General features: G+C 40.2%; 1 protein-coding gene across 1 annotated transcript in view; it reads left to right on the top strand.

Moving 5' to 3' along the window:
- STIM2 (stromal interaction molecule 2) overlaps window positions 1-25233 on the top strand; it is a 137347-nt gene that overhangs the window by 57786 nt on the left and 54328 nt on the right. The window contains exon 2 of the mRNA XM_065404893.1: window positions 9504-9634. Coding sequence (XP_065260965.1) covers window positions 9504-9634 — 131 coding nt within the window. The remainder of the gene's footprint in view (window positions 1-9503; window positions 9635-25233) is intronic.

Here is a 25233-nt window from a genome sequence, read left to right as displayed (position 1 = left end):
GGATAACCAGTAAGGTATTATAGAAGCTGTTTTGTGCTGGCTTGGTAAATCTAAGTATTGGAATATCCACCAGCTTTGGGGATTGTCTGCCTCATTCTTTACAGTTCACCCTAATTGAGTGGCTCCCCTGGGACTTCGGTCATAGCACATATTACCGACTTACCCAATTTCTTATTGTCCATTAACTGGTTTAAAAACATATCTGATCTGTGCAACGTATATGATTTTAGTTTCTGTGGTAACTAGGATTTGAAGACTCTGTGCCCTTAGCAAATTGTATAAACACTTTTTATATTTAATTAACATATTTTTTTAAAGGAATATATATGAAAAATCTCTTATGTAAAAACTGAAATGGTATCTTAATTAATATATAATTCTGCTTATTTCTACATATTTTGGTTTCTAGATAAATACTTATGAATGCTGTTTTTACCTGTGTGACTTACAAGTACTTATACATTTGTTTGCTCTTTGGATGAGTTAACCATTTTAATCTTCCAATAATCACCATATCAGTCACTTGTAATAGATGGAGACATCAAATGGGAACACCAGATTTGAGTGCTGCAAGCATGTTTCCTGTCAAGAGGGGAAAAAAATGTGTGCGTTCAACAAGAATAGTTGGGGAGCAGAAAAGCTGGGGGAGAATTTCCTCCTCCTCCTCCCTGATTTTGGAGAAACAGTGCTTCTCTACAACTGCCCCTGCTCCCTTCCTCACTTGGAGTGATGAGTGCTCCCTCTCCTGACTCAGGTTTGTCTACATGGGAAATTTATTGCCAAACAGCTAGTACACTTGAAATTCACATCCTAGCTTACTTTGTGGTAACTTCACGTGTAGACAAGTCCTTAGTCCATGTTAACCACTGTATACAGTAGTTAGTTAGTTTGTTTAGTGATGGTGAGCTTTTTCTCTTCCCCTTCCTGCCCCCCTTCCCCTCCCCCCCCCTTTGAAGATCTTGAATTCAGCCTTTTGCTTTTTGTCCAGCCAAACATAGCTATGTGGGATCTTACTAAAGATTTAGTTCTTTATCAGGAAATCTGAGACATTGTACAGATCTTCTACCTTCTTCCTGTCAGAAATCCATGTGAAATACGATGAATGAAGATGTGCACAAAAGCTTCCTCTTGTGGGAAAATGTTGCAGTACGTTCCTGAATGGTGCTAATTCAGAAGAGTTGGGAGAGTCTGTTGACCTGCTTGAAGGAGAAAGGCCTTTGCTTTAATTCTGTGTGTGTTTCATAGCCATGTCAAAGTAAAATTAGTAATGCAGCATGTGTAATGTGGTGTAGGTTGTAGAATGAAAGCATTTTCAGACACCAGGTTTTTCTAACAGTGAGTAAATGTTTTGGATTCCTCTACAGTCTACCAGAAAGTTAACCATCTGTGCTATTTATACAAGGTGTATTTCAGTAGTTTAACCAGGAAAGACTTATTTTACAGCAAAATGTGAATTAAAACCCATTTACTAATTGGCTTTGCTAATGGTGGTGTACTTTAGATTTCCACCACATAAATACTCAAATGCAATTTCAGCAACTATTTTTACACTTCTATTTAAATTACATTACTATTTAAGTCCTCAGATCTATAGGAGGTGGGGAAGCAAGAGGGCTTAAAAAATCCACTTACTTCCAAGAAGTGCCTAGTATTTTGATTTGACATGAAGTAACAAGGAAAATATATATAACCTCATACTTCGTATATCATGAGATCCACACAACTTATAGAATACATTTATGTATGTTTTGTGGAAGGTATATTGGACAGAAAATATTCTGACCTTTTCATTTGGCGAGATCATTTTTTTATGGGTAAGGTTTATAGAAATGGCATACTTTTTGGTTTTCCTTAGAGCTGTCAGGATTGTCTTCCCTGATTGTACTAGATGACTCTTTATGGGGTTCAGATGTTTATTGGGAGCTTTCTCAGAACTAAACTGAAAGAGTGGGGATATAGAATGTTCAACAAAGACTTGATTTCTCTAAAGATATCATTAGGCATTTAGAATAGTGTGTTAAGAAACAAGTGTTTAAAATATCATCCTGAAAATCCCCTTTCAATTGCTCATCTTTCAGTCTCTTGTGATGTTATAATTCCTCTAGTTTGTTAATAGAATTCCTGCCTGGAGATTAATTTCTAATGTAAAATAGTAGACTCGCTAAGGTTTTCAGTCTTTAACACATAATTGACAGAAAATAGGGCACAAACCCAAATGTTTTTACATTCCTTGTCAGTATAAGGAATCTTGTTGTATTGATCAGGAAGATGCAAGTTATTTCTGTAATTATTTGCTTTTTTTTTCTTGAAAACCTTGTGCATGTGGTTGCTTTTATGTTTTTAAATGAAAAGACATGCTGCTGCATTACAGACTCTCATTTGTCATTTAAATAAGTGTCACAAGCGACACAATTGTCAAGTTAAAATTCTGTTCTGTGCAGCCTGCTTGCCATACGGGGGTGTTTAATAATTAGGTGTAGGAGTGGTTGCTTTTGGCAGTATTTAATAGAAAGAGTGAGTGAAGGTCCTATGGTAGTTTTTCTTGAAATACTTGGTAAAGGTTTTAATGTCACACTCTTTATCATGTGAGGATTCGAGGTAAGGGGCATGAGAACTTATTTTTGTTGAATTGCCACTTTGAATACCTGTTTCAAGTGCCACATGGTGGGTCTTTAAAAGCAAAACAGCTTAGCTTTCTTTGGTAATATCAAATAACCAGTATTGTGCCAGAATATCTGGGCTTTTCAGCTTGTATTCTTTTGTCTTCAGAATCACTTCCTGCTGTAGCATTTTTCTATTCAGCTTTTGTATTGTCTTTTTAAAGTCTGTTTTAATTGCTAGAAGGAGGTACTGTGTTTAGGTGGTCCTGTATTTAAAGTATAATCTATAGAACTGAAACAGGAGGGAAGAAAATGGGAATGTCAGTAGCAGAAAACCATATGAAGATGCAGACAGGCTTTGGAATGAGGAATTCTTGTGAATCTATACCCTGGTTGTGGAAGATGCAAAGAAATCCCACTTTTCCATCATAGCGACCTGTAAATTATGCCCTGCTGAATTGTTCTAGAACCTGATTTGCTTTATTCCAGGATGGCTGTACTCCACTCCAGAATTTGGCACTTTCCACTGTGAAGAATACCCAGCGTACTTCTGTGGAAAAAATCACCCACATCTCAGATTGCTTCTCCAGAAATCAGGAGCATAAAACTGGCAAATCTGATAATATGGTACCTTTACTCTCTGAATTCAGTCTATTCGTAGAAAAGGATGCCCTAGAAACTCTACAGGGAAACCAAGCCACCCTCTGTGGCCCTGATCCATGCCCTTTTCTCCCTGTGTGTGCCACAAAAACAGCGTCATAAACCAGCCAGTACTTTAGAAACCATTGTTAAATGCAGCCACTGTCTCCACTGCCTAATACTGAACTTCCCACTTATAAGCAAACTAATTGAGAAGCTTGTCTAGCCATATCCTGAAACCTTTCAGTCAGGTTTCAGTACAAGACATAGAACAGAAAGGGCACTGATGCACATGGCCAAGGGGAGCTCATCCATCACACTCCTATTGTTGAACTTCTCCACAACATTTGACATGATTAACACTGCAATTTTATTTTAATATCTCAATTGTCTATCCTCTCAGAGATTCTCAACCTTTTTCTTTTTAATCCCCCCCCCCCCAACATGCTATAAAAATTCCACAGCCCACTTGTGCCACAATAACTGGTTTTCTGCATATAAAAGCCAGGGCCGGTGTTGGGCTAGCAAGCAGGGTAATTGCCCGTGGCCCCATGCCCCAGGGGCCCCTGTGAAGCTACATTGCTCAGGCTTTGGCTTCAGCCCAGGGTGGCAGGGTTCAGGACCCCTAGCTTAAGACCCATATGATGAGGCTTCAGCTTTCTGCCCTGGGTCCCAGTGAGTCTAATGCTGGCCCTGCTTGGTGGACCTCCTGAAACCCACCCAGGGGGCCCCAGACCCCTGGTTGAGAACCACTGCCCTGAGTCAGGTAGGGCAAGGGGTCGCAAGACTTCCCTGCTGAAGACCTTTAAACAGCTTGAGGGAAGAGGATCCCAAGATGCTTTACCCCTGTGTTGGGGACCTAAGTCTACCATTGGATAAAGAGGCTCTCCTATGCTGAAAGCCTTTAGCTTCTGACAAAAGAGGGGGTGAGGAGAGCTTGACAGTCTTAACTCTATTTTTTGGGGGAGGGAGAAGGGTTGGAATGGCTGGCTGGCTAGCTTTCTTGACCATGTTGAGCTCTGCAAAGTAATCCTGCTTCTTGTCTTTTATGAGGGGGAGTTCTACCCATTCCACAGCAGGATGACTGATTTCACGCTGAGCCAGCAATCACTGTAGTCCTGCTTTTATAGACTTGGCTCTAAAAACCTCACAAGTCAGTATCTCTCCATTGGGCAGGGTTCCTGAAGCCCTGCTTATATTTTGCTGAATTTGTTCTAAGCTCTAGAGGAAACCCTGCCCCAAGGGGGAAAGGCTGAGTGGAGTTTCCCTTAGCAGAAACTGACTCAGTTTGTGTTTACCCCATTCTGGTAAACGAGAAGCCAGATATCAAAAGCATGTTTTCTACATGCTTTTTAAAATGCATTAGGGAATATTTTATGAGGCCACAGTAACATGAGATCTGTTCTTTAGGTGTAAAAGTTGAAAACTAAAGAACAGATTGTGTGTGTGTGTGTGTGTGTGTGTGTGTGCGCGCGCGCACACTGGAATGGTCCAGTAACTAGGGCACTGGTGTAGAACTTGGGAGAACTGCCTTCAAGTTCTTGCTCTGCCACAGACTTCCTGCATGAACTTGAGCAAGTCACTTAGCTTCTCTGTGCCTCAGTTCCTCATCTGTACAATTGGGATAATAACATTGTTCCTCACAGGCATGTTGTGAGGATAAATACACTAAAGATTGTGAGGCACTCATACTATATGATGGGATGTGTGTAAGTACAGGATGATAAAGTTTTTGAAAATGATACTCACAAAAACTTGAAACTAGCAATGGAAGGTGTACTCATTCTGCCTGATTTCTAATCTGTACTAATATCATGGCGTCAGAAGTTCAGTTTATATTGCTTTTTGGAAGGAAAAGAGTGCAAGGAGTATGGAGAGAGAGGGAGATTCTAATGGAAACTGGTGTCTACCTGCCTGATTTCACTTTAGCTCTTTAAAAAAAACAAAAACAAAAAAAACCTGAATCACCTTTGGAAAAATAAGATCTGCCTAAATTACAGTAAAGATTAAAATTAGTTCAGTGTGCACAAAGTCTGCCTGCTGCCTCTTGAAACAAATCCAAATACTAGATTAACACTCCTAATTTATTGCCAGACCTTCTACTGTGAGAATGGCCAGTTAGGGGCCCACTTGCCTGAAGAATTCCCTGTGGTAGGAAGTAGGCTGAGTATGGTACATTTCCTACTGGCCCAGAGATAGAAGACATAGTTACTCAGTGACTTGTGGCAGGTGGAGGGATCATTTCAAAAGGCTTCTGCCAAGTACATTGACTCATTGAGCCATAAATTGCAATAGTTTTAAAGTTTAATCTTTCATTGACAAATTTCTTCCTGGTGATGGCCATATGTTTCCTTTTAAAATTTCTCCCCCCCCAAAATGCCACAGCTGAATGGTAGCTTCTAAGCACACTTTATGCAGTTTTACTCCACATTACTTCAAGTGAGTACAGCTTTACTTGCATTTTTACTGGCAATACCAGAAGGTTAATGGCAAATTCAACTTCAAAGATGACTATAGGTACCTTGCTACCTAAAAGAGTGGTTTTCAACCTTTTTTTATTTTTGGACTCCCTTAAAAAAAGAAAAGTCAGACCCCTTTGGAAATCTTATACATAGTCTGTGGACCCTCAAGGTTCCAGGACCACAGGTTGAAAATCACTGACCTAAAATATTTGACACCATTCCTTTAATTCTTCACATTTGTACAGTTTGGGATTAAAAGTAAAGATGTTATTGTAGACACATGACTGCATATCATAGTAGGCCAGAGAAATTGGTCCATACACAAAGCCAGCCTTATCACTAAAGTGTAATGGAGGGTTTCAGAACCCAGATGATTCCCCCTTTGACATTCTGCATCCAGATAGGAAAGGGTTAAAACCAAGGTAGTTTTGCACCACCTTATTGCAGTCCCGAACGTTTTTTTAGGGTTTCTGCCTTACTTTAAGATAAATGAGGAAGAAAATCTCCATTTCTTAGAAGTTTGATAAGCTCCTACCAAGATGTCACTTGATATTAATTTCAAGTTAAATTTCTTCCTTGCAAACAAGCACCAAAGTAGAGCTTATCCATGTGCACACTAAGAAATTTTCGAAGCTGTACCTGATTACTCAGTTTTTCCAAATGAATGGCTTTACAAGGTCTGAACCAAATCTGAAAATTCTTTTTAAAATGTTCTTTTATCTGTGTCCAGAATAGTATTTAGGTGAGTGATGTGTATCTAAAGCGAGCTGAAGTGTGTTGTCAGCTAGGGAATTGTACTTCTAATTTTACTATATAAAAATAAGCCTTGAGATCAAACTGATTTTGTTCAGAATATTGCGTGTCTTTTCTTTTCAACCAAGACATGGTTCAACTTCATGTTTCTCACTCCGAAAAGCAAACAGGAACTTGATCTGCTCTTTAATCTGAGGGAGGTATCAAGTGTTACCCTCGATCAGAGCTCAGGACATGTGAAGCCTGGGTTGTCTATTTGTTTTTCTCTCTTAATAAAAGCTGTCATGTCTTTTAAAGTACACTTTTTAGGCAAATACATGAAGAGAGGCATATTTGCACACATTACATTCTCAGAGATATTAAGAAGTTAATCAACCCAAGTACACACAACTTTGTGATCAGAGTAAAGCTTTCTAGAATGAAAAGAAGTTTTGGGGTTTTTTTTGGATCTACTCAACAAAATGTTAAAAATGTTTTATGGGTGGAAACTGATAACTGTGTGACCAAATTAGTCTAGGCATGGTTTGTTTCTACATGAGTAGATTAGCAGATGTAATTAAATATAGATCCGTCACTCAAACACACTTCTGTGCTACTTATTCTCTTTTTACCTGTTCTGATTTTCTTATGCATGTGGTTCTCTTTTTACTTTCAATTAGAAGAAAAGACTCACCAAGTAGATGTAATGTTATAGTGCAAAAATTGTTATTCTGATCTATTAGATTTCTCTTTTTGTCTGAGATAGGTAAGAGAAGTCGAGGTGCATTTGTAGGAGTGTGCAAAAAAGCTGGGCTCTATGAGCTAAGATGTGAAAAAATTAACTAAGTTACTCTGTTGCCTTGCTGACTGGCTGATGCTGTAGTATAAATTGCCTGTCTTTTGAAGGCGAGGGGCAGGGGACAGGAGCATGAATGGAAACATCTTCCCTTACTATTTGTAGCAAAAACTTTCCAGGTGGGTCATAGATTTTGGAAGGCAAGTTATTACGTTAAGCACTCTGCATAACATCTTTATATTTCATAAATGTCATTGTTAGGACAAAGGCTTCAAGGTTGTCAATTTTTGTATAAACTAAACCTATTCTTCAATGAGGCAAAGGCTGCTAAATAAAATCTGGGGATTTTTGTTTGTTTTTTGGAAAAAAGGAGCAGGTTATTCTGACCAGGTTTTCATTCTCTGCACTGCAAAACTGAGCACTATGTGGTGAATCACGTTGGCCTGTTATTGAGAGCTAAAAAGTGATCTTATTGTTTAAAATTTATGCTGAGCACTCCTGTCTACAGTCATGATCTAGTTAATGCATCTAGTGTTGAATTTCACTGTGACTTCAATGGATCCTCTTTATTTACCATCACTGTTAGGAATTTGATAGCAGTTGTATATAGTCTCACTCCTTGTCTTGTCCCATCTGGAATTCCAGAACAGATGTGTACCATTATTAGTGGGATGCTGGACAGTTTGGACATCTGACCTACAAAGGAGGGAGGTATTGGTGCTTACCTAACCATAGTCCTGATAAGGTAAATTGTTCAATCCCAAGTACAGTCCCTTCTCCTTTGCTCGATAGCTCTGTGGTGCACCAAGCCTTTTCAGCTGCTTTTGTCATTGACTTTGATGCTCCTGTCTTTCTAGCAATGTTACCATAGAGCTTGGAAATAGAGGCTTTTGTAATTTATGAGGAAGAGGTCAGTTTGGATGTTCCAAACCTCGTTAATTCTTCCACTCATGGACTGTTGTCACTTTTGGGTGTATTTGTGTATTATCTTTGATACTCAAGCAAATGAGCATGTACTGGCTTCTTGGTAGCTGTGTGCTAACTTTTGTAGTTCTTTAAGAAACCATCTGTGGCAAATGTTCACATGCTGCTCCTTTGGATTGACGTCTGTCATTTATATTGCTGAAGGAATTGAGTCCCCAACTGCTCTGTATAGCAATTCAGCATAGCACTTCATTGTATTTTTGATGGTGAGGGAGAGTGTTTTACTTGTTTTTGTTCAAGTGGAGTTTTCCACAAGCATGTGCACTTCCTCCTATGTGTTTTGGTGCCTAGATAATGCAGTGATGGGTGCATTTAAATGTATGGAATATTAACTAACAGGTGATATAGATATCCACAAAGGATCTAGTACAATACACCTAGCTAATAAATGGCCAATTGCTATGAGACGAGGGTTTTTTTAGAACAGGGTCTGTTGGTATGGCTTCATTCAGGCATTTGAGTCTCTGCCCCTTTCCCTACACCTGACACAAGGAGAGCAGAGTACCCTGTACCTTCAACACGAAGCAGTGACAGGGAAAACCAAAATGTATGATTTTTAAACTGGAGTTTTTCCTCCACAACAAGTTACTATTTCTGAAATGACTGTACAGGGCTACCAAGTGTTGTACACAAGGTGTGGCTTGAGTTTTCTCCCTGACATGCCCCTGTCTTGTTTTCTTTTATTGCAGCCCTTTTGGAATAGCCTACATCCAGTAGGGCTATGGATATTTAGCAGGCTTTCCTGTTCACTTAACCTTTTGTGGACACCAGGACCTGATGTGAAGCCATAACTGCAGAATTAAACTTAGTTACTCCTCTTCCTTCTTCTTCTCCTCCTCCTTTCTCCTTGCTGCCCTGCTGGCGGGCAGAAAAATGGGTAAGAAAGAGGAGGCACTGGCTGTTGCAGTGATCTACCTAAGGGCGGGGGAGAGAAGGAAAAGGTGGTAAGAGTACTTGAGGAAGAAAGGAGTATTGGAGGAGGGGAAACAAACTACCCTTTTTTTCCCTCCTCTTTGTCCCTCTCCTCCCTACAGGAGTTCACTCATTTCACGTTTTTCCTGCAAGAAATGTCATTCAAGAAGTTCCCAAAACTCAGCACCTAGGACTATAGGTGTCTACAGTCAAGCCACACAGAATTTCTGTATTAAAATGATAAAGGTGTGCATTTAGTTTATTTAAAATTGAAGCAGTAACTCATGCTCTACTTCCCCAAAGAGGGGAAGAGTCACTTTCTTGGTTGGGAACTGACATTTCAAGACACTAAACTAATGCTTGTTTCTTGTCCTTCAGATACCTGTAGTTCATTGAGTCCACCATGCTTTACTGAGGAGGACCGATTCAGTCTGGAAGCTCTCCGCACGATCCACAAGCAAATGGATGATGACAAAGATGGTGGTATTGAAGTAGATGAAAGCGATGAGGTAGGTGGAGGCCTCAATTCTTTCCATTTGATGTATTTTTGTCTCAATTTAAAATACACTGGAAATAGTGCCTTTGAAATAAAACTTCTCAGTGACGTGGTTTGAAAATGAAGCCTTTTTTCTAGAGTTGTCTATCGAGGATTGTCATCCTTTATATTGGCACATTATAAAGGAAGTAAAAGGAACAGTAATGTTGTCCATATAATGTTAGGCATGAGGATGGGGAAAAAATCATGTTAGGCAAATGGTCTCAATCCTGCTTGTGGTGAAGTCAATGGGAATTGGCTGGGCCCCAAAATGGTAAATTTTTATGTTTCTAAATTGTTGTTGATGCATAGAAACTTATAAAGGACACTCAAGTATTTTCCTTTCCTGTCTACCCCACTTACTTCCTCATGGAGTGAATCTCAGGAAGTAAAGAATTCTACTCTCCTGCTCATCTAAGGTCAATTCCATTTGCTTCCTCTTGTGGAACGATGTCTTACCCCTTGCATAGAGGAGTCTGAGAAGATGTCACATTTCCTCTTCTTAACACCAAATTCCCGATGTGTCTTTGCTTCCATGTTTGTGTATGGGTAGGAAAGAAGCCACTCTTGCTTCATGGCAGGCTACCAAGGCCTGGTCATAGTGGACCCAAGCAGTTCCTTTTCCATATCACCCTCTGTTCCTCTGTGGCTGCAAGGGCTTGATGGCTCGAGAGTCCAACATCGGAACAGACTTGACGAACCCCTATAATAGGGTTTCTGCCTCTGGGCCTCCTCCACTTCTCGGTTGGCGGAATTTTATCTGGGATGTTACAAGCCACAATGGCCCCAGCAGTCTGTAGACCAGAGCTACCGTTAACATCTGCATTACAAACGAAGTCATTCCACTTTATGCCCATTTTAACTAGCAACCCTGTATTCCTTTCCTTAACTCTTGAGGACATAATTGCCCATGATCATTATTTAAGTTTAAAATGATACAATTTAAAATTAATAATTTAATTTTTGAAATGTTTCTTGATTAATATGAGTGTGTAAGGAATATCCTGGTACCTGAATCCAGGACTTTCATTTCACGAAGGCATGGAGTACAATGGAAGGAATAGTCTATTTTGTACCATTATATGTAGCCAAAGTTTCCTTTTTTATATTATAATATGCATTTAATTATATTATAATGTGTTGGTCTGTAAACCAGAACATTAGTGGCATACTGAGACTTCTAAAATACAATCCAATACTGTTGGGATTCATTCCTGACTTCCATTGTGCTTGTGAGATGTAAAGCTGCAGAAAAATAAAGAAAATACAGAAATATTTGTTGGTCGGAAAACGGCAGAATCTTCTGCATCATAGATAATCAAGTGAACCGTCCTTGGAACCAATGGAGAATTTTCAATGTTCGAAGATTCACAGATTCAAAGAATTTTCCATAGCAGTGTCAAACCAAACCACAGCAGTTGCTCTATTATATATGTTGTTGGAGTGATGGGGGAAGAAAATTCACATGAAGTCTCCCCAGAACTATGCATGATAAAGAAACAGTGCATGATGGTCCTGATAGATGGGGTATGGGAATGTGAAGTGAAACACTCTACATAGAAGTGAAACTTGCTACACAGAGCAAGCTGAACATGCATTTTTTTCCTTTTTATTTCAGTAATCTAAGATGTTACTTGTAACTATAGTAAGGGCAGAACAGAGAGTCTTATTTTTAACCATTTTTGTGTGTGAACATGAGACTGGGTAAAATACACCTGTGCAAATATTTACTAGCACAACCAGTTTTTTCTGCGAGATGTTAACATGTTGACCAGAAAATCAGGGAAAAGCTGTTTGTAAAATAATATGTACAAGGAAGTTTAATCAAAATTGTAACAAGGTAAATAAAAATAACATATAGATCAGTGGATTTGTTTGTGGCAGTGAGAAGCTGTAAAATCTGGTCAACTGCTCCCAGCTTAATTTATAGAAATGTTTATAGTTTTTGAACTTTAATTATTCATTTGACCCCACTGAAATTGCAGTAGATTGCATGTTTGAAATCCTACCAAATTCACGGTCCATTTTCGTCAATTTCACAGTCGTAGGATTTTTAAAATAGTCAATTTCATGATTTCAGCTATTTAAATTTGAAATTTCACAGTGTAGTAATTTTAGGGAGGAGTTGTGGGAGAGAGGGGTCGCAAGGTTATTGTAGGGGGGGTTGCCGGTACTGCTATCCTTACTTCTGCACTGCTGGCGGCGGCACCGCTGCCTTCAGAGCTGGGCAGCTGGAGAGTGGTGGCTGCTGGCCGGTAGCCCAGCTCTGAAGGCAGCGCCACTGCTAGCAGCAATGCAGAAGTAAGGATGGCATGGTGTGGTATTGCCACCCTTAACTTCTGCGCTGCTACTAGCGGGCACTGCCTTCAGAGGCGGGTGCTTGGCTAACAACCGCCATTCTCCAGCCACCAGGGTACAGGGTAAAAGCACACAAAAGACCAGATTTCATGGTCTGTGATGCATTTTTCATGGCTGTGAATTTGGTAGGGCCCTAGTCGTAAGCCTTTTCTCTTTAACACTTCCTGTTGTGAGGAAACATATGTATTGATGTTTGTAGAACATAGCTACGTCAGAGCTATATTTGGTTGAAAGCTGCCAGGCTGTCCACAAGGGATTTGACTAACCAGCAGAATGATAGATTATATTCTGGATCATGCTGCATGGTTTCTACTTACAAAAAAGCCTCCTCAAAGGGCAATAAGTGTGTCTTATTTTGTTATGACATACAGTAGCTTTTTATCAGGAAGTGGAAAATTTAATACTGAATAGTAATTTTCTGCTATTTCATGTTCCATGGTAATCAGAGAAATTAACAAAGTTAGTTTTTCACCAAGAAAACATTGTCACTTAAAAAATAAATAGGGTTTGAATTGGGTTATTTTTAAGGGAGGGAAGGTAAAAGCGTTTAAAGTAGAAGGGTTGTTATTAATATTATATTTTCTTTCTAACTTGCAGAAACAGGCCTGTATTTAAAAAGAACACTTTCAGTAAGGATTCCAGGGCTTCAGATTACCTGTCCGAAGACCATGTATTACTCTTTATCTCCTGCTTTCACACTTTCTGCTGTAGTTGTTTGCTTTTCTTTATGTACACCAAGTCTCACTTGTGCGATATCACTGTAGGGAACATTCCTGTATTCAAGTTGCTGCTTTTCCCTTAGTATATTGAGAAATTAACTGTTACACCATACATAGCTTAAAACTTTTCAACATTTCTAGTATAAACCTTATTTTTCAGGGATTCACAATTTAACCCTGACATTTGTAAGAAACCCTTCTGTAGGGGGGAGTGGGGGGGGAATCACCATTATCTACGCACGGAGGGCTGTTATGTAGGAAGTCAGACTAAGTGATCATATAGTCCTTTCTAGCCTTAAAAGACTCTGAAATTTCTAACACCTCTCTAGTATTAGCTCAATATTTTGAACTCTTGTCTGAGTAACTGTTTCTGTGTTTGAATCCTCTTTCAGTGCATGTCATCATGCTACTGAAGAATCACGCTGAATTTTGCTGGTTATAAAATGGTAGCAAGGATATGTGGTTCTTCCCACATCTGGTGAATAAAGACTTCTGTAATAACATAGAAGTGCATGGTGCTTAACAAATACAGAAAGTAAGTTTTTTGGAAGCATGTTAAAATGAGAGCGGGGAAGATAACGATACAGGGAGTGGGTAGGAGAAAGGAAGGATATGGGAGAGGACAATATGAGTATGCAGTCACTTGGGCTGGCTAATGTGTATTTCCTGTCTGTGCTCTAGAGACATATCAGATGTAGCTTTAGTATTTCTTGTTTTTCCTGTTAAATCTGTTAGCCAATTAGTGTTGTTTGCACTCTGTCTCTTTAAAGATACGGGCTGTGAAAAGAAACTTAAAGGAGAGGTTGATGCTTAGTGGATGGAGTTGATAAGGTGGGTCCAGCCATAGAGTGCAACAGATTTTGCACCTCAAAGAGCATGTCTGTTACCTCGTATTGTATACCTTTGTTTATGATGGAGAGGCACAATCAGTAAGAGACACATGGATTTGCTATTTTGCATATTGTTTAATTTTCCTTTTCTTGGCTTCTCAAGAAGCTCTGTATAGAAATGTTCCATCAGTATCTAAGTAAACTCATAATGGAATCTTGTATTCCATCAGTCAATCAAGAACGTTGATAGCTGGTTCTTGATTTTTTTTTTTTTTTTTTAATTCCAAAAAATTTAATTTTAAGAAAAACTCTTGGCACTACCATACAAAAGTGTGTGCCTCTAGTCACACTGAGTACTGTTCTATGTAGGAACTTCAGGTAAATCACTTAATTCAGTGATTTGGTTTGATTCTTTCAAATGTACTTCAATAATAATTTAAAATAAACCTCTTTGAATTAGGATGGCTTTTAAAACTTATGTATAGCTTTTGTAGCATGTGAAACTTGGGTGCTAAACAACGTGAGTGTCCCCCTTTAACCAAGACTTTTATCTGAGTAGTAATAGTTGTTGATAGGCACTGCCGCAAATTAAACATTAAACTGACAACTGCAACTAGATTTGGGCTCTCTTCGCTAAGTGCTATACAGACAAAACAATAAATGACAGGCACTGTCCCAATGAGCTTATGATCTATGACAAGATTTAACAGGTAGTTGAGGCAAACAGTGGCGGGGGAGGTGAGAGAGATGTGGTAATATAATAGAATGTGCAGATACTTAGCCAGTCAGTAGTAGCAATCCCAACTCTCCACTTGCCTATCAGGTTATGTTTTACAGACGGAAGAGATGAGTTTTGATTACTGACTTGAAGGATGACAAGGTGGTGGCTTATGGATTTTGACTGGGAGCTTTTCTCCGTTTTAAGGGACAGTTTGGAAGAAAGCACAAAAGTGTTTGTCGGAGAAATGGAAAATTGGATGACCAGCACTGGACAGAGCATAGATGGGAGCTGACCTTGCATAAGATAATACTTTCGGTAGGTAAGGTGGGGCTAAATTGTGATGAGCTTAGAAAATAAGAGAAATTGGTGTTGGAAGGGGAGCCAATGGAAGGTCTTAGAAGTCAGTGATAAACCAACAAGATTGTTAGCAGCATTTTGAATGTTACTTGAAGGGTGTGACTCAGGGTTGTAGACATTGACCTCAGAGGAAGTGCTTTGCAGTAGGCAAGGCACAAGTTGATCAGCACTTGGACAAGAGTTTTGGCAGTTCGGACAGAGAAAGAAGGTTTTATTTTGGAGATGTGTAGAAGAAAGTGGCAAGATTTTAACACTATCAGGGGAAGGGCGAGCCAAAGGAGAGGGCCAGGTCAAAGATGACACCAACATTACTGGCTTGAATAACAGGGAGGATAGTTGTGTTGTCCACCGTGACAGTCAAATGGGGGAAAGTAGGTGGCCTTAGGAGGAAAGAACAGGGCCAAAATTGGGCTCTTGATAAGTTCAGTTGATGTCTGGACAAGCATGAGGAGATATCAGTACAACAGGCTGAGATTGTAGTTGAGATGGAGGGAGACTAGTCCAGAGTAGATGGGCAGTTTTGAGTAATCAGCATACAGATGGTATTCAAGCCTGTGTTTGAAACTGAGATTGCCCATGGTAGGATATGAAAGGAGAAAAAGAGGGGGCAGAGGATAGATCCCTGAAGGGGAAATCCTCACAGAAAGAGGGGGAGGAAGACCAATGAAATGAGACAACTGAAAGGTAGGAGGAGAGACAGGAGAGGACGGAATCATAAAAGACCAGAGATGAGGGGATTTTGAGAGTACGGTCGACATGTCAAATGTAGACAATAGGTCAAGCAGGATGAGGATGGAGTACTGGCTAAAATATTTGGTCAGGATGAAATCACTGGAGAACTTGATGAGAGCTGCTCAATGAGAGGTATAGTGGGTGGAAGTCAGATTGGAGGGTGTTCTATAATGGAATTAGAAAAGATATTGAAGGGCATGGATTGATAGGAATTCTCTGATATGAATATGTCAAGTAAATGAAAGAATAAAGTGTATAAGAGCATGATTAGGCCAGCCATGACATATGGGTTGGAGTGCTGGCCAGTGAGAGAGGGAGAAGAGCTACTACTTCACACTGCTGAAAAGAGAACCTGAGTGAGACGAGAGCTGATAATCTACACAATGAAATGGCATGAGCCGTGATGGAGGTAGCTCCCATCACAGAAGAGCTGAGGGAATAGCTACTGAGATGGCTCGGTCATGTGAGATGACCAGATGTGGGCTATGTTGGTCAGAGAGTATAGAAGAGCTAGTAGCCACAGGACAAAGACCCTGGGAGGAAGACCTAGAAAAAGGAGGTTTGAGATGCTGAAGGTGGACATGAAGGAGATTGATATGAGCTTGGAAGATGCACTTTACAAGAACACTTGGAGACGAAGAACAAGAACTGCCAACCCTGATTGATGAGACAACGCGAAGGTAAAGACAATGACTGAAAGGCATGGATTGCAGAATCCATCCCAGGACAATGTCAAGCGCTAATGTGGGCACTCATAAAATAAAAAACAGCCTTGTGTGCAAGAAAACTTGTCCTCGTTTATCACTACAGAAAAGTTAAAAATTTGCTACAAGAGAAGTGACAACAGTTGGTTCAGGGTAAGAAAATTAACAAGGTCCAGTACCAAGAAGTTAAATGTGAAACCATTGCAACCCATGTGCTGTGGAAGAAGTTTGCTTCCCCTCCTTTCATACTGTTGCAAGGCAATGCAAGGTCGAGAGAGCCCCAGATTTTACCACTGTTTGCACATGGGGGACACTTACATGGGCAGGTGTAATGTCTTACAGAGTTGCTGGCATGTGGGTTCACTCTGGGGGAACAGTCTCCAAACTGCACAGTATGGTGGATGTTGGTAAAGTATAAACTGCCTGTGGTAGTGATAAGTATTGTGTGGTTACTGAAGAATACCGCTTCTGGTATAGACCCAGGAAATGCTGTTTTAATTGGTCTATGTCCTGTTTCACACCTAAACTTCCAGAAAGATGCTTTAAAAGCAGAGCTAGCTTATAATGTGTATAGCCCTGGTGGGCTATACTGGAGAAGGTGAGCATCCCCTTCCTGCCACAGTTTGTACTTGGAGCCTAATATTAATGGTGGTTCAGATAATAACAACTGATTACACTGCTCTACAGCCAAAATGCTTCTGAAATAAATGTAGTCAAACTTTACTAATTCTGGGTCACTGAGAACGAAAATGATGCTTAAAATTGTTGATTGGCTCTAGTTTTCAAGATATGCTATTGGGTCAGTATATACGACCCTTGACTTGGGAATGGCGGAGGATAAGTGAGTTCTAAAGGGAAGGGATCTCAATTTAAACCAGAAATGACTAAAATACATCTTTGACTGGATCTATGAATAAATCTATGACTGGGTTTGGACAGTACTTGCTTTTTAGGCAAAACAATGAATGATGCAATCTGAAGCTGGTATTGCGTCATACATGATATGAATTGCATCATGTTATTCCTAGAAGTCATGGATGATGCAATCATAACGAAGCTTACATCACTCTGCTGAACAAATTGCCCTATATCAGCTCTAGAAATCATACAGTGTCGTGCTCTCTTACTTGTCAGTGTTTGATTTTTGCAAAGGGACACATTTCTGTTTAGCCAAAGTGAGCAGAGATGCCTCGTACTTGTGTGAACAGTGCAGATAACTTCTGCTATGTTTGTGGGGAAGTGACTTTTGCATCACAAAAGTGCAGTATAAGCACTATGGTTAAGAAAGCCTATCACCTTTATTTTGGCTGCAAAATTGAAGATCAGGACAAGAGGTGGGCCCCACACATATATGCTGCAATACTTGTGCAACAAATCTTCGCCAGTGGTTGAACAGGAAAAGGAAATCTATGCCTTTTGCAGTGCCAATGATTTGGAGAGAGCCAACAGATCATACCAGCAATTGTTACTTCTGCATGGTGCCTCCAGTTGGGAAAGGTGTGTCAAAGAAGAAAAAGTGGACTGTGCATTAGCCAAACATTCCATCAGCTATATGCCCAGTACCCCACGGAGAAGGACTGCCGGTTCCTGATGCACCAGAATCATTCTCACTTGAGTCAGATGAGGAAGAGGATGAAACTTCTGGTCCTGAACCATCAATGTCACAGGACCCACATTTTCTCCCATCCTCCTCCTCTGAACCACACCTCATAACACAAGGTGAACTGAATGACCTTGTCAGGGATTTGGAACTACCCAAGAATAAGGCAGAGCTGTTGGGCTCCAGACTACAGCAGTGGAATCTCCTGGCAGGTGAAGTTAGGGTTTCCATGTTCCGTGACCGTCAAAAGGATCTTGTCCCATTCTTCTTCATGGAAGGTGGTCTTGTAGCCTGCAACAACATCGATGGTGTGATGGCAGCCCTCAACATCGTTCACGATCCAGATGAGTGGAGACTGTTCATTGATTCATCGAAGACGAGACTTAAAGCTGTTTTACTGCATAATGGCAATGTTTTGCCATCAATTCCAGTTGGTCATGCAGTCCATATGAAAGAAACCTATGACAACATGAAACAACTTTGGAGGTGCATAAACTATGACCAACATCAGTGGCAGCTTTGTGGCGATTTGAAGGTTGTTGCTCTCTTGCTTGGTCTGCAGACTGGATACACAAAGTACTGCTGTTTTCTCTGCGAATGGGATAGTCGTGCAAGAGATTCCCACTACATCAAGAAAGATTGGTCACTCCGACAGTCATTGGAGCCTGGGAGGAAAAGTGTTCAGCATCCACCACTTGTTGAATCAAGGAAGATTTTGTTACCACCCTTACACATCAAGCTGGGTCTGACGAAGAACTTTGTCAAGGCCATTGACAAAACACAAGCAGCTTTCAAGTACCTCCGTGGAAAAATTCCAAGGTTAAGTGAAGCTAAGATAAAGGAAGGTGTCTTTGTTGGTCCTCAGATTCGTGAACTTCTTCGAGATGATGCATTTGACCATGCACTGCGTGGCAAGGAGAAGACGGCATGGAAAGCCTTCCAGTTAGTGGCAATAAATTTTCTCGGAAACAAGAAGGCAGACAACTACAGGTTGTTGGTGGAAAACCTCCTCAAGGCATACAAAAGCCTTGGTTGCAACATGTCACTAAAGATACATTTTTTGCACTCTCATCTAGATTTTTTTCCACCAAACTGCGGAGCAGTGAGCGACGAGCACGGCGAGCGATTTCACCAGGACATTGCAACAATGGAGAAACGCTGTCAGGGCAAATGGAGCCCATCAATGCTTGCAGACTATTGCTGGACAGTGACAAGAGATGCTCCATTTAATGAATACAAGAGACAAGCCAAGAAGCGCCGAGTAGACACTGAATAGGACTAAACTATGTACATAATAGTTTTTTGCCTTTTGTTTCATAATAAATTTTATTTATATAACCCTTTTGCTGATTTTTAAAGTGTTACATAAACAGGACAGGTGAAATATTATCATGTAAAGCAACCATAAACACATGAAAAGACCTAGGTTTACAATTTATGATTAAAACTCTATCTACACAATATACATAGACATAAAATGTAGAAACTTAAATATCTTAGAAACAGTAGCCAATCAGTTGTTTTAATTATTATATTTGAATTCAGCACATCAAAATACATAATAAATAGCACATTTTATCTCTGAAGAAGATGACTTCTCAAAAATTGTAGACCAGTGTTATCTGAACCACTGATTACCACTACTGTGGTCTTTGGAATGTGTTGCTGGGTAAGTAAACTTTAAAAAGAAAACACACAAAAATATAATGTAAATAAAACAAGTGTGTGTATGTATAAAGCAACAGAGTCCTGTGGCACCTTACAGACTAACAGATGTATTGGAGCATAAGCTTTTGTGGGTGAATACCCACTTCATCAGACGCATGTAATGGAAATTTCCGGAGGCAGGTATAAATATGCAGGCGAGAATCAGTCTGGAGATAACGAGGTTAGTTCTATCAGGGAGGGTGAGGCTCTCTTCTAGCAGTTGAGGTATGAGCACCAAGGGAGGAGAAACTGCTTTTGTAGTTGGCTAGCCATTCACAGTCTTTGTTTAATCCTGATCTGATGGTGTCAAATTTGCAAATGAACTGAAGCTCAGCAGTTTCTCTTTGAAGTCTGGTCCTGAAGTTTTTTTGCTGCAGGATGGCTACCTTAACATCTGCTATTGTGTGGCCAGGAAGGTTGAAGTGTTCTCCTACAGGTTTTTGTATATTGCCATTCCTAATATCTGACTTGTATCCATTTATCCTTTTACATAGGGACTGTCCAGTTTGGCCGATGTACATAGCAGAGGGGCATTGCTGGCACATGATGGAGTATATAACATTGGTGGACGTGCAGGTGAATGAACCGGTGATATTGTAGCTGATCTGGTTAGGTCCTGTGATGGTGTTGCTGGTGTAGATATGTGGGCAGAGTTGGCATTGAGGTTTGTTGCATGGATTGGTTCCTGAGTTAGAGTTGTTATGGTGCGTTGTGTGGTTGCTGGTGAGAATATGCTTAAGGTTGGCGGGTCGTCTGTGGGCGAGGACTGGCCTGCCTCCCAAGGTCTGTGAAAGCGAGGGATCATTGTCCAGGATGGGTTGTAGATCACTGATGATGCGTTGGAGAGGTTTAAGCTGAGGACTGTAGGTGATGGCCAGTGGAGTTCTGTTGGTTTGTTTCTTGGGCTTGTCTGGCAGCAGGAGGCTTCTGGGTACACGTCTGGCTCTGTTGATTTGTTTACTTATTTACTCGTGCGGGTATCGTAGTTTTGAGAATGCTTGGTGAAGATCTTGTAGGTGTTGGACTCTGTCTGAGGGGCTGGAGCAAATGCGGTTGTACCTCAGCACTTGGCTGTAGACGACGGATCGTGTGGTGTGTCCGGGTCGGAAGCTGGAGGCATGAAGGTAGGCATAGCGGTCGGTTGGTTTTCAGTATAGGGTGGTGTTAAAGTGACCATCACTTATTTGTACCGTGGTGTCTAGGAAGTGGACCTCCCGTGTAGAGTGGTCCAGGCTGAGGTTGATGGTGGGGTGGAAGCTGTTGAAGTCGTGGTGGAATTCTTCCAGAGTGTCCTTCCCATGGGTCCAGATGATGAAGATGTCATCAGTGTAGTGTAGGTAGAGAAGGGGCATGAGTGGACGAGAGCTGAGGAAGCATTGTTCCAGGTCAGCCATAAAAATGTTGGCATATTGTGGGGCCATGCGGGTGCCCATAGCGGTGCCACTGGTCTGGAGGTATATATTGTCACCAAATTTGAAATAATTGTGTGTGAGGATAAATTCACAGAGCTCAGCAACCAGTTGTACTTTGTCATCATCAGGGAGACTGTTCCTGACAGCTTGTATTCCATCTGTGTGTGGGATGTTTGTGTAGAGAGCCTCCACATCCATGGTGGCTAGGATGGTGTTTTCTGGAAGATCACCAATGCATTGTAGTTTTCTCAGGAAATCAGTGGTGTCATGGAGATAGCTGGGAGTGCTGGTGGCGTAGGGTCTGAGTAGAGTCTCCACATATCCGGATAGTCCTTCAGTGAGAGTGCCAATTCCAGATATGATGGGGAGTCCAGGATTTCCAGGTTTGTGGATCTTGGGTAGTAGATAGAATAACTCCGGTCGGGGCTCTAAGGGTGTGTTGTTTTGTTCCTGTGTGTCTGTATGTATGTATGTAGATTTAAAAAAAAAAAAAAATTGAATGTAGGCCTGGCTTGACATGAGTAATTGGAAATGGGTGAGGTCTCATTTCTTGGGAGAGAGGATTAGGGAAGTAAATAGATCAGCAGGCTGGAAACAGACTGCGTGTACTAGCTTAGATAAAATACCCAAGGAACCAAGATAACAATGGAATAGATAAGCCTGGAACATAAAATGAGGTAAAGAATAAGTTGTGCATGGACAGTGCATGCTGTACAAGAATTGATTTCTACAAAGTGACCAAGCCAATCCCAAAATGTGTAGTGCAATGTGTAATCACAATATAATGTGTGAACATATATAAAGGAGGTTTGCTATTTGTGGTATACCCTTTACCCACCTGCTATGCTTGAATCGGATTGACTCCACGTAGCTTTGCTGTACGCCAAATAAAGGAACCTGAGTCATGAGACTGGAGTCAAACTGAGTTCTTGAGGAACCAAGTGGAAGAGGTCTGTGGGGAACCCCAACAGGATCAAGTCTGGGTTTTTGTGGTTGGAGAGACCAGTTCATGTCCCCTTCTTTGTGTGAGCTGTATAATGTACTGGGTTTTTTTGGTTGTTTACTCTTCCTTGGTAATCTGTTAGTTATAACATTTACCACAACCTAGCTGTTTCTAGTATTTTAGTTAATGAACCTTTAAAATCAGTAATTCTGTTCTCTTTATTGCCATTAAAGAAACAGCATAATTTGTCAGATTGGAGTAGCTCAGTATGGGAGTAGCCTGTCAGTGTATGGAGGCAGGTTTATGATAGGGTTATAGTGGTTACGTTTATTCCTTACATTAAAACTTCTTAATGAGTCATGAGGGGAAATGGGAAGGTACATGAGGACATGGGAATTGCCATAACTGGATCATCATGGGGGGAGGGATAGCTCAGTGGTTTGAGCATTGGCCTGCTAAACCCAGTGTTGTGCATTCAATCCTTGAGGGGGCCATTTAGGGATCTGGGGCAAAAATCTGGGGATTGGTCCCGCTTTGAGCAGGGGGTTGGACTAGATGACCTCCTGAGGTCCCTTCCAACCCTGAGATTCTATGATTCTGATACCAGAAGTCAGTTTAGTCCAGTATCTTGTCTCAGACAGTGGTCAACACCAGATGCTTCAGAACCTCCCTAGTAACAAGATTCTAATTCCCAATAGTTAGATTGGTTTAAGACTTGATGTATGAAATTTAATGTCCCTTCCAAAATTTGTTAGCCAGAGTTGTTATAATTTATGCTATTTTTAACCATATAAATGTTCAATCCCTCTTTGAATATTGCTCAGTTCTTAACCACATATGCAACCCAACTGCAGGGCATATACCTTGCAGGGTTGGCTTCTCCTTTCCTTTTTCTAATTGCTCATATGTTGAAAGAATAAAAATTTAGGTAAATGTATTTTGGGGCAATATTTTGATGGTGGTGTTTTTTGGAGCTGGGAGGAGCTGCAGTGTTTGATGCTAGCTGAGACTTCATTTTGCGTCAGTGGAGGGCCTGATGGGCTATAATTTATAGGACTGCAGATAAAAGATTGCAAAGTTTGGTCAGAAGTTTATTAGAGCTTATTCTAACATGGGAGTTTATTGTAGCTCAGGAACTTTCTTTAGTTTGGAAGTGTGGCATAGGTTCAGACTGGGAGTTAGCTTAGTTCAGGGCCTAGTTTATCTTTAGGACCCTATTCCACTCTTGAGAAACTTAGTTTGGGTTAGGAGTTCAGCCCAAATTGGGACATAGAACTGGTAGATTTCAGTTAAGGGTTTAAATTACAAGTCTTTCTGTCTTAAAGAGGGATTACCAAGAAGGTGTTTTGTTTCATAAGAAATTTGCCATTGGAATGTGGTAAGTTTAAATTAACACGATTCTTACATGATCTTAACTTTAAATTCCTTATTTTCTATATTTCAGTGGACTCTTCATTTTTTTTTCCTGTTCCCTTTCTCTGCACATCTGACCCAAAGCTCTCATGGTCCAACCATAGAATCATCTAGTGTGTCAATAAAAATCTTTTAAACACAGAATTTTTCTAAAGTGTGGTAGACAGATTTACTTCACTGTTTAAGAGGGGTTAGTATTGTGGCATTAACTTGTTGTTCATAGTTTTTTAACAGGGCTTGTGTTCCATTTTACAGTACAGTGCTTAAGAACATTCTTTTAAAATGTTCACTCCTTGACTTTTAAAAATTAAAATGCATGAATTATTTTCCACCCAATGCAATGAACTCTTTCCACAAATTTACTGTATTGCATTAAAGTGCCGGTGTGTTTTGCTGTAATCATGTTCATGTAAGATTATAAGTCTCTTTTGATGTGCTAAAGTATTAAGATGAAAGAATGACATTCTTTTAAGATTGGACTCTGATCTCTGGATTTTTTTTTTTGCAAAGTAAACTGCTGCATGTTTTCTGAGAATTTAAGAACTGTAAATGAAAAGATTTTTCATCTCTGCTCTTCACAAAAGATGATGTTTGCACTGAACTTCATCATTAGACTTAATGTTTTTTTGTTTTTGTTTTCTGTGTGTAATTTCAAACTCATGTCTTTAAGCCCCCCCTCTCCTTTCCCCCAGTTTTGTAAGGTATGTTTTATAGGGGTATTTGTAAAACAATTATCTGTGCTACCCATTATGTGTCTCCTGACTTCATTATAAACACTACGGCTTTTGCCCATGACAGGTAAATGCTCCTGATGAAATACCCCGCCAGCTGAGCTTGTTTGTTACAGTCCTGCTTATGTCTGCACTTACGGTTCAGACATTAATGGATTCAAATTGCTGACATTAATAGCTATTGCCTAGTTTACTTAATTCTGATTAATCAGCTAATATACCTGTTTCCCCTCATTTTTGACTTGTAATATAAATTTTTTGGTTGCATAGAATAGACATTTGGAAATGAAATAATCCTAAGTATTTAAATATTGCTCATAGCTGCCGTACACATCAGGTGTTTCGTGGGAGTTGCCTTCTGGATACAAGTTTTTTACATGCCAGTGCATCTCCTTTGAAAGGAGTGCTTTCCTGAGTTTCTCTTTCATCTTCTGTACCAAAAGTTGTGAGGAGCAATTGTGTAGTACTTCCTACTTTCAAAGCCCTGGATAGCGCTACCCAGTGCTGTAACATTAATCAGTATTTGGCATTCCAGTGAAATAGTATTCTTATCCCACTGCTTAAGGTCACACAGCAAGTTGGGGCAGGACTAGAACTTGGATGTTCTGGGCTCCGAACTCCATGTTGTAGTTGAGGTTAAACGTTAGTGGCATTTTTAATTTATGAAAACATTTTTGAGGAAAGTTGTATTTGTGATGCTAATGAGGGAGAGGGCTAGGGCTAGGGCTAGCTCAAGAGGCACTTGGCAGACTGCTACTTACAACATTGTTGGAGTTCAGTGCTACACTGAAACATCCACTTAAACTTTAACTCAGGTCTCCAGAGGTTGAAAAGTTACAAAGTTACTCCATTATGCTACCTAATCCAGAACAGGAGCTTTTATAAATGCTATAAAATTAATTAGTGACCTGGTAACAGAGTATTTTATGTGGAACAGGCCAGATTTAGAGAAGGAAATTTTGTCTCAGACCATATCCATGTGGTCTTTCAAAATAATAGGATCTGCATGTTCCTTAAGATATATCTCACACTGTTTTCACAGACATTTACATTTTCTAGTAAAACATCTTGTACTGTCTCTAAATATAGTACCTTATTTTAGTATGCGACATACTTAGAACCAATTTTTTAAAGGGATACTGTAAACACTGACATGCTTTCTAGGTGTTACATTTTTATGGGTTTTAGCTTCAGGGTCCAGTGTGCTGTTTCTTTGGTTTTAATATTGAATTTTTTTGTGAGTTGTCAGTTCCTTTTTTTCCCAACTCAACTTCATGATCTTAAAAGGCTCTATCTCTGGTGAGCAATTATATTGGCTAAGATGATGTTTGGTCTGTTAGACCTTA

Source organism: Emys orbicularis, chromosome 5 (genome assembly GCF_028017835.1).
Source record: "Emys orbicularis isolate rEmyOrb1 chromosome 5, rEmyOrb1.hap1, whole genome shotgun sequence".
Taxonomy (NCBI): domain Eukaryota; kingdom Metazoa; phylum Chordata; order Testudines; family Emydidae; genus Emys; species Emys orbicularis.
Note: the sequence above shows the minus strand (reverse complement) of the source record. Positions and strands in the feature narration are given on the sequence as shown.